Source organism: Electrophorus electricus, chromosome 3 (assembly GCF_013358815.1).
Source record: "Electrophorus electricus isolate fEleEle1 chromosome 3, fEleEle1.pri, whole genome shotgun sequence".
Taxonomy (NCBI): Eukaryota; Metazoa; Chordata; class Actinopteri; order Gymnotiformes; family Gymnotidae; genus Electrophorus; species Electrophorus electricus.
Genome location: NC_049537.1, coordinates 28,532,446 through 28,547,375, shown reverse-complemented (window position 1 = coordinate 28,547,375; position 14,930 = coordinate 28,532,446). Strand labels below are relative to the sequence as shown.

At 42.7% G+C, this 14,930-nt stretch overlaps 2 protein-coding genes across 5 annotated transcripts in view; one reads left to right on the top strand and one right to left on the bottom strand.

The window, feature by feature from the left end:
• Positions 1-1,895: 1,895 nt before the first annotated feature.
• On the bottom strand, positions 1,896-4,961 carry tmed5 (transmembrane p24 trafficking protein 5). The gene is made up of 4 exons (XM_027026019.2): positions 4,646-4,961; positions 3,669-3,766; positions 3,382-3,562; positions 1,896-2,599 (listed from the first exon to the last, which is right to left on the bottom strand). The coding sequence occupies exons 1-4, from the start codon at positions 4,808-4,810 to the stop codon at positions 2,381-2,383; spliced, it is 663 nt and encodes a 220-aa protein (XP_026881820.1). The 5' UTR covers positions 4,811-4,961; the 3' UTR covers positions 1,896-2,380.
• A 672-nt stretch (positions 4,962-5,633) lies between these two features.
• The window catches only part of suco (SUN domain containing ossification factor), a 40,409-nt gene continuing 31,112 nt past the window's right edge, over positions 5,634-14,930 (top strand). For all 4 annotated transcript variants that reach the window (XM_027026001.2, XM_027026000.2, XM_027025999.2 and 1 more), the window contains exon 1: positions 5,634-5,894. In XM_027026001.2, coding sequence (XP_026881802.2) covers positions 5,857-5,894 — 38 coding nt within the window. In that variant the 5' untranslated portion in view covers positions 5,634-5,856. The remainder of the gene's footprint in view (positions 5,895-14,930) is intronic.

The window sequence follows — 14,930 nt, the reverse complement described above, 5'->3', positions numbered from 1 at the left end:
GTAGAAACCTCAAAGGATCACCTGATTAAACTACATATTTATATATTGTGTTTTTTTTTGTCAGTACCATGTAAACCAGGGCAAACTGGCTGTGTTCCCAGCACCAGACTGGCAGGTTTCCTGCGCCTGTCCTACACAAGCCCCTAATCTGTAACATCAAGGCCAATCAGTCAGGACCTCCACACAGGAAACAAACATATAGGACATAAATCGAGATTGTGCCAAAGCTCTGTCTATATTGTGTGAATTTTGGAATTAAAGATGAGGTCTCGAATTATGTTCACGTTACATTAAGCGAGGCTCAGGGGCAGCTAGAGAATTCAGCTTCCTATTTGTACACCGGCATGTGCTGCTTTGCGAATCTCCTAGTGTTCTTAGTTTGAACATGTCAGCTTCGTGATGTAATTTTCTTCTAGTCTGAAGCCACTGTGTGCTGTGGTGGGCCCTGGCTCTGCTTTTAAGATGTGCTCAGCTATCCAGCACTGCTGACGGCCAGCGAGGACCTGATCCATCTGGACCCAGTGCAACCAACACCTCTTCTATGTTTAATGCGTTGGCAGTGACCTGTATTTAAACTTGCTTCATGATACAAGTTATAACAGAAAATTAAATACACCACAAGGTATATTGTATTATAAATATAGTTTTAATGTCTTTAGTATGTGTGACACAGCTTCAGAGTGTTATACACTTGCACATATGTATCCACTACTTTTAACTGACAGTCACATTGAGCAGTGGGAAAGCTGACTGGATGTTTCTGCTGACTGTTGGTTTGATACGGCCAAATGACCTAAATGTAAATATTTTACTCAGATTGCATAGGGAAAATGAACATAAAAGGGTTATGGTGCAGAACCATTTTCAAAGATAACACTATTTTAGGAATAGAATCTGAAATTTGTCAAGATGCCAAAAGCACATTAGAAACGTCACTGGGTACTATGCTAAAATAACACCTTCATGCTTTACATGGTTTAGGAAGCTCTTACCACAGACCCCCACAAGGTGGCGATATTAAGCCACAAATGCTGTCAAAAAAATTTCAGACACTTGGGATGCATGCTTTCTCTCCAGTTGCCAAAGATCCGTTTGCACTTCACATGGCAGAAATTACAAATTAAAAAAACAAACCAAAAATAACCAACAACCTTAAAAGAGTCTAAATTAGACTAAACATAATTGGCATAATAATTTAACATTTCATTAATGTGAATCAATTAGAATATCAAATTGGTTTTGGAAAAAAAGTAAACCTTGTAAACAAGACCTTAGCATGTAAAATGTACACAAATCACTTCTTACCCCTCCAGGTTTCCTATTAATGAGAAAAGGCCAGTTGGTGTAATTATGCTATAGAAATATCAGGAGAAATATCCACGACACATGGTCCTCAACACACACATCTAGGCCTTGGCTAAGCTTCACCACACCCGTACTGTACACAGAATGACAGGGTGAAGGAGGTCGCCAATCCATCCCAGAGGCCCAGGTGACTCTGCCCTGGTCTGCTGTCTGCAAAGGCTGCCAGCACCGGAACCGTTTTCGGCTTCTGGGTCACGCATTCCGGAGCCCTAGCCTGCGGCAGGAGGCCGTTACTCCCGAGCGGGAGCCAAAGGCTGCCCTCCGTGCTGTCCCAGTCTCCCACGCCCAGCTGGGGCACACTGCATGCTGTGGAGTTCTCGGAGAAAGGCATGTGACCTAGGAAAAATTTGCTAAAGAATGGCTGGTGGTATCCACAGGCAAGGTCGAGAGAGAAAACGTCACGGCAGACTGTCTGTCTGTATCAGAGTCACAGCGCAGATAAAATGCAGAGCCGTTTCACACAAGAAAACTAGGCCAAACAAATACAGTACCAGGATCTGGTACCAGAGTAGCCCAGTGATCATGGTGAACGGGCTTTCAGAACTATGGGGAAAATGTTAATGCAAGCCAGATATGAAATTTCTCCATGTTTTAGTTCAGGTTCCTAAAATTAAACTCAAGGCTTTGACAAAAGAAAACAAGCAACCAAAGTGATCTGTCTCAGTGCCTGAAAAGGTTTCTACAGTTAATGGCTTAATGAATTTTCACTACAAAATTGGCATCATAGAAAAATCCAAAAATATCCATTCATTAATTCTTTGCGCCTGTTTAAAAAAAAAAAATCCCCCCACCAAGCGCCGGGCTTCACGTGATGTCTCTACGACGTAGCAGCATAGGGTTGCAAGTCTCTTATGTTGGGTTGTCCTCAGCTCAGCCTGTGCAGGAAAATCGATTGTCTTCAGTAGAACATAAGTGGACAGTGAGAGGAATTAAGGAGTTGAGTTCAGTCCTGAATGAGGGTGGGTGTTTTCATTTCTCCCTGAGCTTTAGTGTGTCCGGGAGGGCTCCGCTAAGCTCACGTGCGCGTTTTCCTCTTGTCGTCGAAGAGACTCCTCAGCAGGTAGACCTGGATACAGGACACGAGGACCATCACCACCATGTTGGTGCAGGACCAGACGTTTACCCGCTCGTAGTTGCTCTCCTGCAGGTTTCGGTCGCGAGCCTCAAAGGCTCTCAGCACGGTCTGGATCTGGAGACTCTTCCCCAGGCGAGCCTTCACGCCGTTTATCGAGTCCTGGGGAACACAGCCACATACGGAGCGAGACAGACACGGAGACGGAGGGTCGTGAAAGAGCGGAAGATTGAAAAAAGCGAAGAACACCTTCACACTCATTCACCATTTCATGTTAATCTGGCAGAACTGTGTAACATATGTTTGCCTTGCCCTGTTCTTCCCAGACAGCTATAATTTGTTATTGTTCCTTTAGAAATGAAGTAATTTCAAATAATTACTCCAGACACACAATGCTGTGCTATTGATATAACTGCATGTGCACTCAAATGCCCACCCCCAACACCTACACATACTCCAGCCCCCATCCCCCTAGAGGGTGGTCACGTAAACGGTGGTCCCATTGCACTTTGTCCCAGTGGAAGCACTTCCTGCACAGCTGTAGTTTAAATTCTGAACTTCCTGAAACTAATATTGAATCTGGGAACTCTTTCCAGCTCTGTGAATGGAAGCAATGGTTGTGCTCATAAACCACACACAGGTTCTTCCACTCTAGTACAAAAGCGCCCCATACCAACATGTCAGTCTCACGCTGGATCACACCTGCCTTGTGATGCATGCTGGGATGCCACAAATGCTTTACATTAGACGGACAACCACTCTGCAGCTGATACACAGGCTCTAAATCAGCATATAACAGCACATAACTGGCACTTAACCAGTTATATCATTCACAGGCAAACCAGCTGTGCTCAATTGCACAGGGTCTGAGCACAAACCAAACTGACAGCGACTGGACCTTCCCCGCCTCAATCGAGTCCGTAACACGAGCACCAGCCCCTTACCATGATGTCCTCCAGTTTCAAGTCTAGCATGTCGGCGCCCTGCATGTACTCTTTCCAGTCTTCGGAGTCCTCTCCTTCGCCCATGTTGTCCAGAATCAGCTCAAAGAAGATAACCTTCTCAGACAACGTGCTGAAGGAGTTATCGAAGCAGAACATGTAGTCGCCCGCCTCCGTTTCCGCTCTGAAACAAATGAATCAAGGCATCAGAATATCTAGTGTATAACAGCGCGGGCATATTCTTCGGGGAGAAAGCATGTGTGAAGGGGAGCTGTGGGTGTTAGCCCTACGTGTGAACTCCGTCAGACTTCCTAAAGTCAGAGAACAGCACATGGCCGCTGGGAGAATACAGGTAGAAATCCACATCCAGACCGGCCCCGTCCAGAACCTGGAGATCCAACAACATCCATCACAGTGTCAGGAAACAATGCACATCCTCAGACAAGTGTTCCAACTCCAACAAACCTGCATTCAAACATTCTGTAGTCCGAGCACTCCTTACAGAAATACACTGAATAAGGAGGACATACTCGCTCAACTTGCAAAGCCACATATCTTCTTCGTTTCTATACCGTTTTGTCTTTATGGCCCTGAGCCCACCACACACACTGCTGTGTCTAGCTCCCACCCCAGTTTGGACACTAATCTGCAAAGGATCTTGTCCCAGAAGAAAAGACCACAGTGCAGCACAGTGACACTTTGCCTACTTTCTTTCAACATTTGATTGAAATTGTGTGATTGTGCCACAAGTATGCGCTTTGCTGGACTCACTAATGTAAAAACTGTTATTACATTTGTCAAATAAATACTTAACTGAAGCAAAGTGATTTTGCAGTTGCTTGCTGCGTTATATAAATACAAGGCAATCGTAATAGTATTCAGTTCAAACTCGGTTAGCATTTGAGTCTATCGTGTTCAAAACTCAGATATATTAAAGCTGAATTTGCAAAATAGCATCTTTCAGAGTCAGCGCCAAAAGAGTTTCATCAAAAGTGCTACAGCATAGACATGGACCAGATTCAGGCAGACCACACAGCAACGTCTATCCTCATTTGCAGTACCAAAATGTGCGTGGCCGAAGTCCAACACCTGGCAAATCTGATCCAGCTGAGCCTTACTGGTGACTGCGAAATAACCAACAGCCCTGCGCAACACACAACCCGAGAACCTCGGGGCGAGGGTCTGGTTAAAGCAGACCCTTATAACCAGCGTTATAAGCGGTCAAAAGCTGCGTTAAGCCCGATAAGGACACGGGGAGTTCGGTGACCTGATATTCAATCTCCAGGGAGGCGTCTTTCTCCATGGTCTGGTAAAAACACTCCTTTCGTCCCGCGGGTAAGGCGAAGGTGAAGTCGCTGTCCAGGGATTGCGTGAAGGCGCCGGCGCCCACAGACCACTGCACAAACAGCGAGAACACCACCGTCGGCCACATTGTCCCTCTAACCAAAACAAAAGGTTCAAAGAAAGGCCACTGAAAAGACTCCTGTTTAACCCAAGGAGAACTTTCTCAAAGCGAAAAAAGTTCCACAAACTTCTCAGGACACGAGCTGGTAATGCTGTGACTTTAGGACCCCGCCATATGAAACGGAACATTATTTTTATTAAGAAGGAGATATATTCTAATTTGTTCTGGGTTAAGAAAGTGTTCTGGATTGTCGAAGAAAAACGTCTTTATAATTTAAAATATTAAGTAAAACAAATATTTATAAAGACAACTAATTCGCACAGGCAACTAACTCGACAATCCCAACGTGTTGCATTTAGGGATATGAAGTCTCCAGCCTGGCGCTTCCTCACCTGAGAGCCAAAAGCATGATTGTGTGTTCAGTACAACAGACAGATAAGGTTATCGATAACATATTTTCCATCTAGGAAAGAAAAAACATTTCTAAACACTGTCAAACGTCACATAGATTTATACGAAATTTATTCTCTTCTTGAACTTGAAAACTCATAGTTTAAAGGTTATTACAATTAATATTAATATTACAGAGGATAGATGAACGAGGACAAGGAGACTAGTCCTTCAGTTACGTCTTAATTCATTGGTTTAGTATGGACTGCGTGTTTAAATATCGCTCAAGCACGGTTGAAATGTGCTCATCGCTGGCGGTGACGCGTCCGACGACAAAACCTCCAACTCATCTACAGCGTGGGCGTGGCGCAGCGGCGGCGTGGGCGTGGCGCAGCGGCGCAGGCGAGTCCCTATTGGCCGACGGTCGTTAATCGTCCGTGAAGCGCTCGCGAGCCAGAGCCGCAGCAACGGAGTCAGAAAGGTAGAGGCTGTTCGGAGCTCGCGAGCGGCGAAGCTGACGGCCGTTAAACCAGTTTGTTCTGAAGCGTGACGTGCACGCACACACACCTACACACACACTCACTCTCCTACCTCTGTGTTTATGCTTTGGAGGAGATTCGTGTATCAAACGTAGCCGAGGACGACCCGGAGAAGGCGAGGATGTTGGTCCCGGCGGGGAGATAATGAAGTGGGTTTACCTCAGTGTAGCTCTCCTGTGCTGGTGAGTCAGACCGTCCCGCTGTCGCTAGCCGCACAGCTCGGGTGTCTTACTTATCGCTCTGTTTTAGCGCGGCGTTTGCTCGCTATAGTGATCTGTCTTTGACGCTCAAATGTCAAATTTTGGTGGCCTGCCTACAATCTTCAACAACGTTAGACATCTTAGCCAGCGTTAGCTTGCTAGGTTAGCTATCCTAGCTTACTGAGCGTGTCACATACATTTCGAAAAACAGATGCGCTGTTTATTCTTTCGTAATGTCGTTTGTCGTCTGCAAAGTACGAGTAGTTTTCCAGTGAACGACCGTGAACTTTTTTTTTGTTCTTGTTTAACTACTGTGGAATGACGGTATCTAGTTAGCTGAAGATGTTACTGAAGAGAGCCACTACTGCTGTGCGCTCAACGTGTGGGTTTGATTTCTTATGATGCAGGACGCTAGCGATTGTAAAACGACAGTTAGCTAACCTAGCTAGCGAAGGAAATCTGGGGTATGCCTGCTGCTTATTCTTGTTATCTTAGACAGCTGGTCAAAAGCTAGATGGTTAAAATATAGCTTTAGTGCAGCAAGGTTGGGTTATAGGGTGGATAATTGATGTCGTAAACCAATGACAGGGTTTAGAACAGTAGATTTAAATTGGCTAAGTAGCTAACTAGCTAGGTAATGCAATCTTAGATTTAAGTAGAAAGCGGGCGTTTAACATTTTCTGGAATGTTTTCACAAGCATTATTTTATTATTGTTGTTATCTATCGTATTATCGTGTGTGCGTCTTTTTCATTCGTTTTTATTTCGTTAATGAGCTCAGCTGTCTCCCAAATCAGTTTACATAACCACTTTAACCATCTACAAAATGTGTGCCAACAGTAACCTATATTATTCTCACAGGTGAGGCAAACCATGCAGGCTAAAGTATCTTGCATTTGACCAAAATATTTGCAGGGAGCAACAAGAAAGTTCCTAAGAATTCCCTGATGTTGCATCTTTTTATATATAAAAAAATATATATATATAATATAATATATATAATTTTTGTATATATATGTACACACACACAGATTATAACGTTTGTGTTGATTTAATGCTTTGGTGTCTAAATCTTAGACTAAATCTTAAAGGTGTGCCAACTTTAGTTTTTTCATTTCTGTATATTTTTCTTTTGGTTTGTTTTGAGATTAATTAACTTGGCCTTGAAGTTTAGTTTTTTGCAACACATCTTTCTACCCTAAGAAGTTACCTGACCCAAGGTAAAAAAAAAAAACCCATAAAACTAAAATTCCCTTGACTCATCAAGTAATGCAGTATTGTGCTTGACACAGGCAATAAACGGCTCAATGATATCTAACAAACGTCTTATAGTGAGGAACAGGCGTTACTTGCTGTTTATTAAACTGCTTAGAGCACTATTGCTGTGTGACGTACATACAGAGGTTTACACAGAAGGTTTCTTTGGGGGCTTTCACTGTGATGCCACATTTGCTAAAAGTAAACATATGAAAGAAGTGACCAGTTCAGATAATGACTCTTTCAGATCTTTACTTATTTTCAGTACCCTTTTCCAGATCACTGACAGTTTCACCTTTATTCATTCTGATTTTGCAAGGTCGGGTTCGTAACTCTACGAATAGTTCAGCATTATGTCATGCTTGAAACTGTATTTTCAGTATAATTAAGTCAAGTGTGGTGTTTTGATCTGAATATGTATGTATATGAAAGTGATTGTCCTCAAATCTTGTTTATAAAAGTAGGGCAGTTGATAACTATGTTTAAATCTGACAGGTTATTTTATATATAACTGTATAAAATAACAGATTAATTTGTGTTTTACCCTAACACAGATTACTTTACTGAAACTTTTGTTAGTGGGTCCATTAAGGTTTTTTTGGTATTCTGTTTACATCTGAGAGAGAGAGAGCGAGCGAGCGAGAGAGAGCGAGAGGGAGAGCACGAGCACGAGCGCGAGAGCGAGAGCGCATGCATGGCCTCCCCCTTTATTCATTTGTATTCTGAGCACATATCTCCAGGCTCTCTGTCCTAGTTGTATTTGAAGCCTGAGTTATGTGTGGTCATATGGCTGTGCTCAGAGTGAAGGTGAATTTATTGTTTGCCATCATTTGGTTTGTTTTGAATGAGTATAATGAAGTATGTATTGAATGTATTTCTGGGCTGTGAATTCACATTTGGTCTCTTTTTTTATTATTATTATTATTATTATTTTTTTATTCCTTCAATAATATTTTTGTAATGTCTAAAATGCTTTCAATTTTTATTATTTAATACACTTCATACAACATATAATTTCTGGTCTGTAAAATCACTGTTTGAAACTGCTGTGTTGAGAATACAGAGCCAACGTTAACGGAATGACATGCACATGATCCTTATTTTTAGAGTGACGAGGAAAAGGTTGGCATAAGCCAAACTCTCCTCATCTGCTCAAAGGTGTGCTTTGTCCCGCAGGCAGTGTACTGGGCAGCGTGGCCTCCAACTCCAGTCTCCAACTTTGCTAATATGAGCAGAAATTCCTAGCACTCCAAACAGGCCCCACTCCTTTCAGATAGAATACAACTTTGTCACTTTTCCCTCTCTCTCTCCCTCTCTCGCTCACTGTAAGGCATAATTGTTTCCAGTTTTCAGAGCTGTAATCTGCTTTTCGATTCAGACGCTGAAGCAGAGAGAGGAGAGAAATCCGGAAAGGAAAAAGATAGCTGGAGAGAAACACAGCCTGCAGTTATGAGCAGCGTGTAGTGTTGCTCTGGCACAAATCCGCTTACTCGGGCTCAAGGCCCGTGCTTTGTCTGTCTGCTCACTCAGGCTCAAGGCCTGTACTTTCTGTCTGCTCACTCAGGCCAAATCACACTTTGTCTTTCACCCACCGGTGTGAATCTGATATGTGACCTCTTATGTCTAAGAGAGGAGCCTTGTGTTTGGCATGATGTTATCTGTACTGTCCCCTCCTTCAGTGCTGGAGCTAACCCCCCACCGCTTTACACACAGGCCTAATTAAATGGCATGCTGCAAAGACAAATTATTTGCAGGAATTTAATAATAAACAGAGGCCGGCTTTGTGATTTGGTCCTGTTATGAACTACTACTCAACGGCTCTGTGGAGAGAAGAGTCATGACCTGACGATGAAACCCAGCACAAGGGTTTATGTCCATGTTTTCATTCTCCAACTTCTTACCTGACCCTTGCAGTGACTGAGATGAAGCCTGGTAAGGACCAGTAAGTGTCTCCCTCACAAGTGGCTGGGCTGTCTGAGGGACTAGTTAGAGCAGATGTCCACCTCAGTGTGTTTGTCAGCGAAGCCATGTTCAGCTGTGTTGCATTATAATCCAAATCCAAGGCAACTCTTTTGCTCAATTGCACATAAACTGCAGAGTGAAAAGCGCTATTTGATTTACAAAAGGCTGTGATGGCCATCTGATGTGCCTTATTTTAAGGGACTTACAGTCATGCTGGTGTGTGTGTGTGTGTGTGTGTAACCTGGGGATTGAACCATGACCTTGATTGTGTTGGTGAGTGACAAAAGCACTTCTCTTTGCATGTCGATCTCATGCCTTTAGCGCAGTAATATTCCCAGCCTAATACTAAGGTAGCGATGTAATTCCACGTTAGACGATCACCACTGTGCCGACAAAGTCAGGATCCCTGCGTTAGTTAGTCTGCTGTCTGACAGCTGCTTATGTTGTTGCTGTCTGGTCTGGAACAAAAGAAGTAGCCTTCGCAAAAAGACATTTAAATTTTTTTCTCAGTAGTCCTGCAGGAAATGTGTTTACTAGCCAAGGGCCTTTCCACTGTTTTCACTCTTTCTTTATGTGAATCCCTCCATCGGTTTGTGACTTAAATATAGTTTTTTGGACCTGCTGTATAACTGTAACCCTTAAGTTTAAGATGATGTCCTTTTGTCATATGGCTTTCAGTCTTTTTAGTCCAGAGTGGTTAACATAAACAGTAGAGTGATGTAGAAACTGCATAGTCACTTTAAAGGCGTATGGCATGGGGGATGGTTGGTCTCAGCTGAAGGATATGGAGTGGGGGTGGGTTGGCCTGGAGAGAACAGTGAAGGCAAAGGTTCTACCTTTTTGGTGGGAGGGTTGTTTTCCTCAGAGTGAAACTTTCTCAATATGTGGACATGGGCAAACCGCCATCATCTGTCTGTTCATGCAGTCTTTGCTGTTCATGTGGTCTTCTCTCAGGAGTGTGTGTGTGTACGTGTTCTTTAAATAGGGGATGTCACACACACACACACACCCACCCACATACCCCCTTACAGGACCCTGAGTCAGTGGTATGCACCTTGACTGTGACGATAAGCCCAGAGCTTTTGCCAGAGCAACAAAATGTCACAGCGCTTTGTCACGTTGCTGGTTCGTATCAGTGTTCAGTGGAGTGATGTTATTCACCCAGAAGAGAAGGTCACACGTGATGCTCATACATGCAGCTGCTTCCTGTAGCTTGTAGTGTCTTAGGTATAATAAGTCTGTTCATTTACCATGTGTGTTTGTGTTATGTTTATATAGCTCTGAAGCTTTTATCATTAAAAATCAACTGCTAGGGATACATTATCCTAGTCCCAAATCCTTACAGAACTGTCTAAAGCCTGTCCCATCAACTATATTGATTGGTCTCATGTCCTTGTATATGAACGTGCTTTCTTCATGCAGGCCTTCTTCTACTGCAGTCGGTGAGCTTGTGATGGGCAGTGTACAGCATGAATCGAGACATGGCTGTTTGCGTGGACTGTCGGACATCAGATCTTGCTCATTTTTAAGATGTGCCCTCAGGTTGGTAGTGCTGGATTGGCAGGCTAAGTGTACCTTAAACATCTTACATAGTGTACAATTTGAACTCTAGGTTCCACAAATTTGACCAAAGTCCAAAGTATTCCCAGACTTTTAGAGTGCAGATCACTCTCTCTGCAGCAGAGTTGGAGTATGAAAACCCCGCAACCATTACCACGCCGTTGTTGTTGTGTTATTTGATTGTTTCTGCTTGACCTACATTCCATTTTTCAATCAGTGAAAGTGAAGTGTAACTCCTGTCTGTTATGCAGTGCTTTAAGTGCGTCAGGCTCACACGAGAACTCCGCGAGTTTGTTTTCCCCTCTATATTTCCCCTTTAGGCCCCTTTGTTGTCCTAATATTAATTTTCACAATTGAATGACAGTTTTTTTCTTTTTTTTTTCTTTACAATTTCATTATATAATCACATTTAGAATATCCAATGACAACAGTAGTCCTGTCCATACAATATTGCATGAATTATCACAGTGTTGGTTTCGTTCAGTAAAGTGATACAGATTCCCCTGTGTTATCTTGGTTTCATTTCAGCCTTGGCATGCACTCTCTTCCTGCTGTGGGACAGGACATATTCCTGCTTTGCTTGTGGCTCACCCTGGTCTCTGGTGTAACCGTTACATTTGCATTCTTTAGTTTTTGCCACCTTTTGATAAAGTGCTCTGTCTCGGGTCACCAGGTACCAAGTGAAATATTCTCATTTGCGTGTTACATTGACTGACGTATTTAGTTAGTTAGATAGATGATTATTTAAGAAGCATAAAGGCTCCTGTCTGTAGTGTCATTTACATGTTAAAGGTGCCATAGAATAGAAAACCGTATTTACCTTGGCATAGTTGAATAAGGAGAGTTCGGTACAAATAACTGATATACAGTGAACCTCAAACTCTCCTCACCTCCTCCAAATGTAAAGTTCACACAAGCAAAGCGTGGTCCGAAAATGGTCCAATTCCAAAAATTCTAGACTGTTACATAACGGTCTTAGTCAACCATTTCACTGCGAGTTATACTGTGTATGACTATGTATGTGACAAATAAACCAAACTTGAAACTTGCTACGGTTAATATTTCTGGCCTTTTAAAATTTGCATACACCAGCCTGCATTCTACCCCAGACCTGTACTGAAACTGAAACAGTTTGGCAGGTATTGTGAAGAACAAAACTTCAAAGAGGGTGATGTTCTTATTTAATAATAAGATCCCGGATAAGTTATTAGTTTGCTCTGCACATTTCACACCTGACAGTTTCTCAAACCTTGGACAATGTCAACAAAGCTTCGCTCAGCATTTGGCACTGAAAAGAGGGCCAGTTTTATCACAAGCCTGATCGCAACCTGTATGAAGCTAGTCAGTCATGCATGCTGTGCTATTTTATCCCCTTTTCTTTTGTCTGAATCCTGGCTTCAAGCTAGCTTGAGGAAGCTATCTCAAGTTTAATTTACTTTGTCTAGTATAGATTAGTTAAAGTAAATTAACCTGATCTATACTAAAGTTACTTGCTTTTTGATTGAAAGCAAATAATATTAGTGTAGATACCGTTATGTACTAGCAAGCTGTAAGTAAATAGCTAGCATCATGAGTATCATGACCTAGCTTATTCACAAATAGGTTCAACTTTTTTCCTGCTTGTGTCTCATTCAAAAATATGGCCTGTGTGCTCATATACATTTACATATAAGACGCATCTTTGTCAATCCCTTCGTCCAGTAAATTTCTAATTTGTATTTCAACATGACAAAAACTTTGGTCACTTAGAGATAATCAATCTGTGCCTATAGCTAGCTAACTTGGTGAAACTTGACCAAAGCAGCTTTTCTTCTGAGGACAGAGGACAAGATATAATATTTTCCCCTCAATGCCTCTCTATCTTCCTCTTTTTTACTTGTGTACTTACTACAAATAGCTGTGGCTGTCTCCACACTCCATTGTCCATTTCCTAACAACCATGTGGGACTCTGTGGTGAGGGGGGCATCAAGCAGACACTGCAATGCTTTCTGCACAGGACCTGCCTGTATGACCAGATTCAGACAGCCACTACATCATGCCCCCATACTGGGTTAGCTTTGATATTGGCATTTCCCTGTGTTTGGCCTGAGATGGATGAAAGATGAAGAATAGAAGAGAACAAAATAAAGAGGTGGGTGACCATTAAGGAGCTTGGACATAGTTGGCCTAATTAAAGCTTGATTTATTATCACTTTATTTTTACTTAAATTATTCTCTTTAAAGCATTTGGAGTATAAGTGTGTGATGCATGCTGAGGCAGATGTGTGCTAGGCTATGATTACTGAGAATTCCTCACACACCTTCCTACTCCAACAAATTACGTGTGTACGTGTAGTCATGTGTTAACTGTGCAGTCTGGGGAAAATGACTAGTGTTTGCTGTCAGTTAGGGCTTCATCCATATCATCCTTTTCACTAGACCCGACGGCGTCTACTTCAGTCTGTCAGTCTGCTGCTGTTGCCCATGTTTAACGAGGAGGAACGGTGTTGCCACACACAGTCCTACAAATTCCCCACACATCCCTGCTGGCATGTAATGTAACTTCCTCCTACGGCTCCATTTATGCTCATGCCTGGTTAAAAATGGATTTGAGACACCACACATCTTGGCTGTGATTCAGGCACGGTAGCATAAATTGGGTAGAGCAGGTATCGCATTATCATCAAGCTCATATTAGGAACTTTTATTTAGAAATTTCTGGTTGTCCAAAATTTCTGTGAAGTTTCATTAGAAAATGAAGGTTCTCTTAACAGCTCTATAAAAGGCGCGATCTTTGCAAATCAATGTAATTATTAAGCTGAAGTAACATTAAGCCGAAATCATTTTGAAAGTCCTAAATGCGACCTTTTCCAGAGTTTTTTTTCTTTTCCCATACTGACCAGTGTGGCTTTTTGGTTCACTTACACTTGTTGTTCGCTACGTCACAGACCTGCGTCATTTCCAGATCAAATGTGGCTGCTGCTACCTGTATCTTCTCTCTTGTAGTTATTTCCTTTTGTACTTTGCTTTGAGTGCTTTATTCACGGGCTGATACTGTTTAGCTAGCGTCCACACCCATCAGGCCACTAATAAATGTACTTAACCTCCTTCTGCCAGAACCTAATGGGTTCCATTCAGGATGTTCTGAGTCCTAAACATCAGAAGGTGTAGTCTGATGACCGTTATTGATACTGACCTGGCATTAGAGGTTATGTGATCCTGCTTTCACCACTTCCGGCTGAGTGCCTGTAATTAGCCTTAACATGAAAGTTATGGGCTAGTCTGGTGACCTTCTCCATACAGAGTTGGCAGCCTAGATAGCGAGTGGACTGGCAGTCACACAATAATCCCAACGGTAAATATAAGAACGGGTATTAAAGCACTGAAGGAAAAAAATGAAGGAAAAGCATTCTAGGTGATGCAAGTTAGTAGATAAGTTTGTTTAAAAAAACATTTAAATTAAAAAGTAATTGTTAGCAATTGTTGTGTAATTTTCAATAATTCCCACAGAGCATCCTGTAGATTGAAAGAAAGGTTGTTAATGGTTATTGCATCCCCTTTCTTGGGTATCCAATGGCAACAGCTAAACATTTGCCTCAGCCTCCGATTGAACAGTGGTTGTTTTGGAAACCCACAGGACTGATGAGTTGAACATGAAATTGTCTTACTCCTGTTTTTGAAGGATAAGAGGACTGGGATTCTTCCTCTGTTCTATTAAACCTTTTAAAGCTTCTGGCTAAGTATTGCCCATAAAGGAGAACTCTGTTGGACTAGTGCATGAATCAGTGTTCTGGTGTTCTTTCTCGATGTTTATGCCGTTACCAGGGTGCCACCTCTCAGCCTGTGAACCCTGCTTTCACCTCTGACCTTCCTGTTTAGCTCAGGGTATATTCATGTCCCTGTGACATCACAGAGGTAAACTCTGTCATGGGAGCCAGGCCGAAGTACAGGACGGCATCTTTTTGATTTCAGCCACTGCCTGAATCCATTCTACAGTTGTGCTCTAATGACACTATGTGAAGATGATGCGTTGAATTGTGATTAGCTGTGTGGTTGAGCCTTAATGTGGGAAGGGAGATGTGCTCACGCACGGTGATGCTCCTGAGGTGGCTATAACAGCTCATGCTACTGCTGCACCTGCAGTGGTGAGTTTCCTCTGGAGGCTGTGTAAGGGTGAAAAATGTCTCCCTCTCCCTTCCAGCCCTGTGCTCTGGGAATTCAACCCTGCTCACACTGAAATCATCTTCCAACGGCTGTAGT

Coding starts and splice junctions, on each gene's coding strand:
- tmed5 (XM_027026019.2), bottom strand. CDS start 4,810: ATGTGGCCGACGGTGGTGTTCTCGCTGTTTGTGCAGTGGTCTGTGGGC. Junction 3,767..4,645: donor CCCTGGAGATTGAATATCAG/GTCACCGAACTC, acceptor TTGGATCTCCAG/GTTCTGGACGGGGCCGGTCT. Junction 3,563..3,668: donor AAGTCTGACGGAGTTCACAC/GTAGGGCTAACA, acceptor CATTTGTTTCAG/AGCGGAAACGGAGGCGGGCG.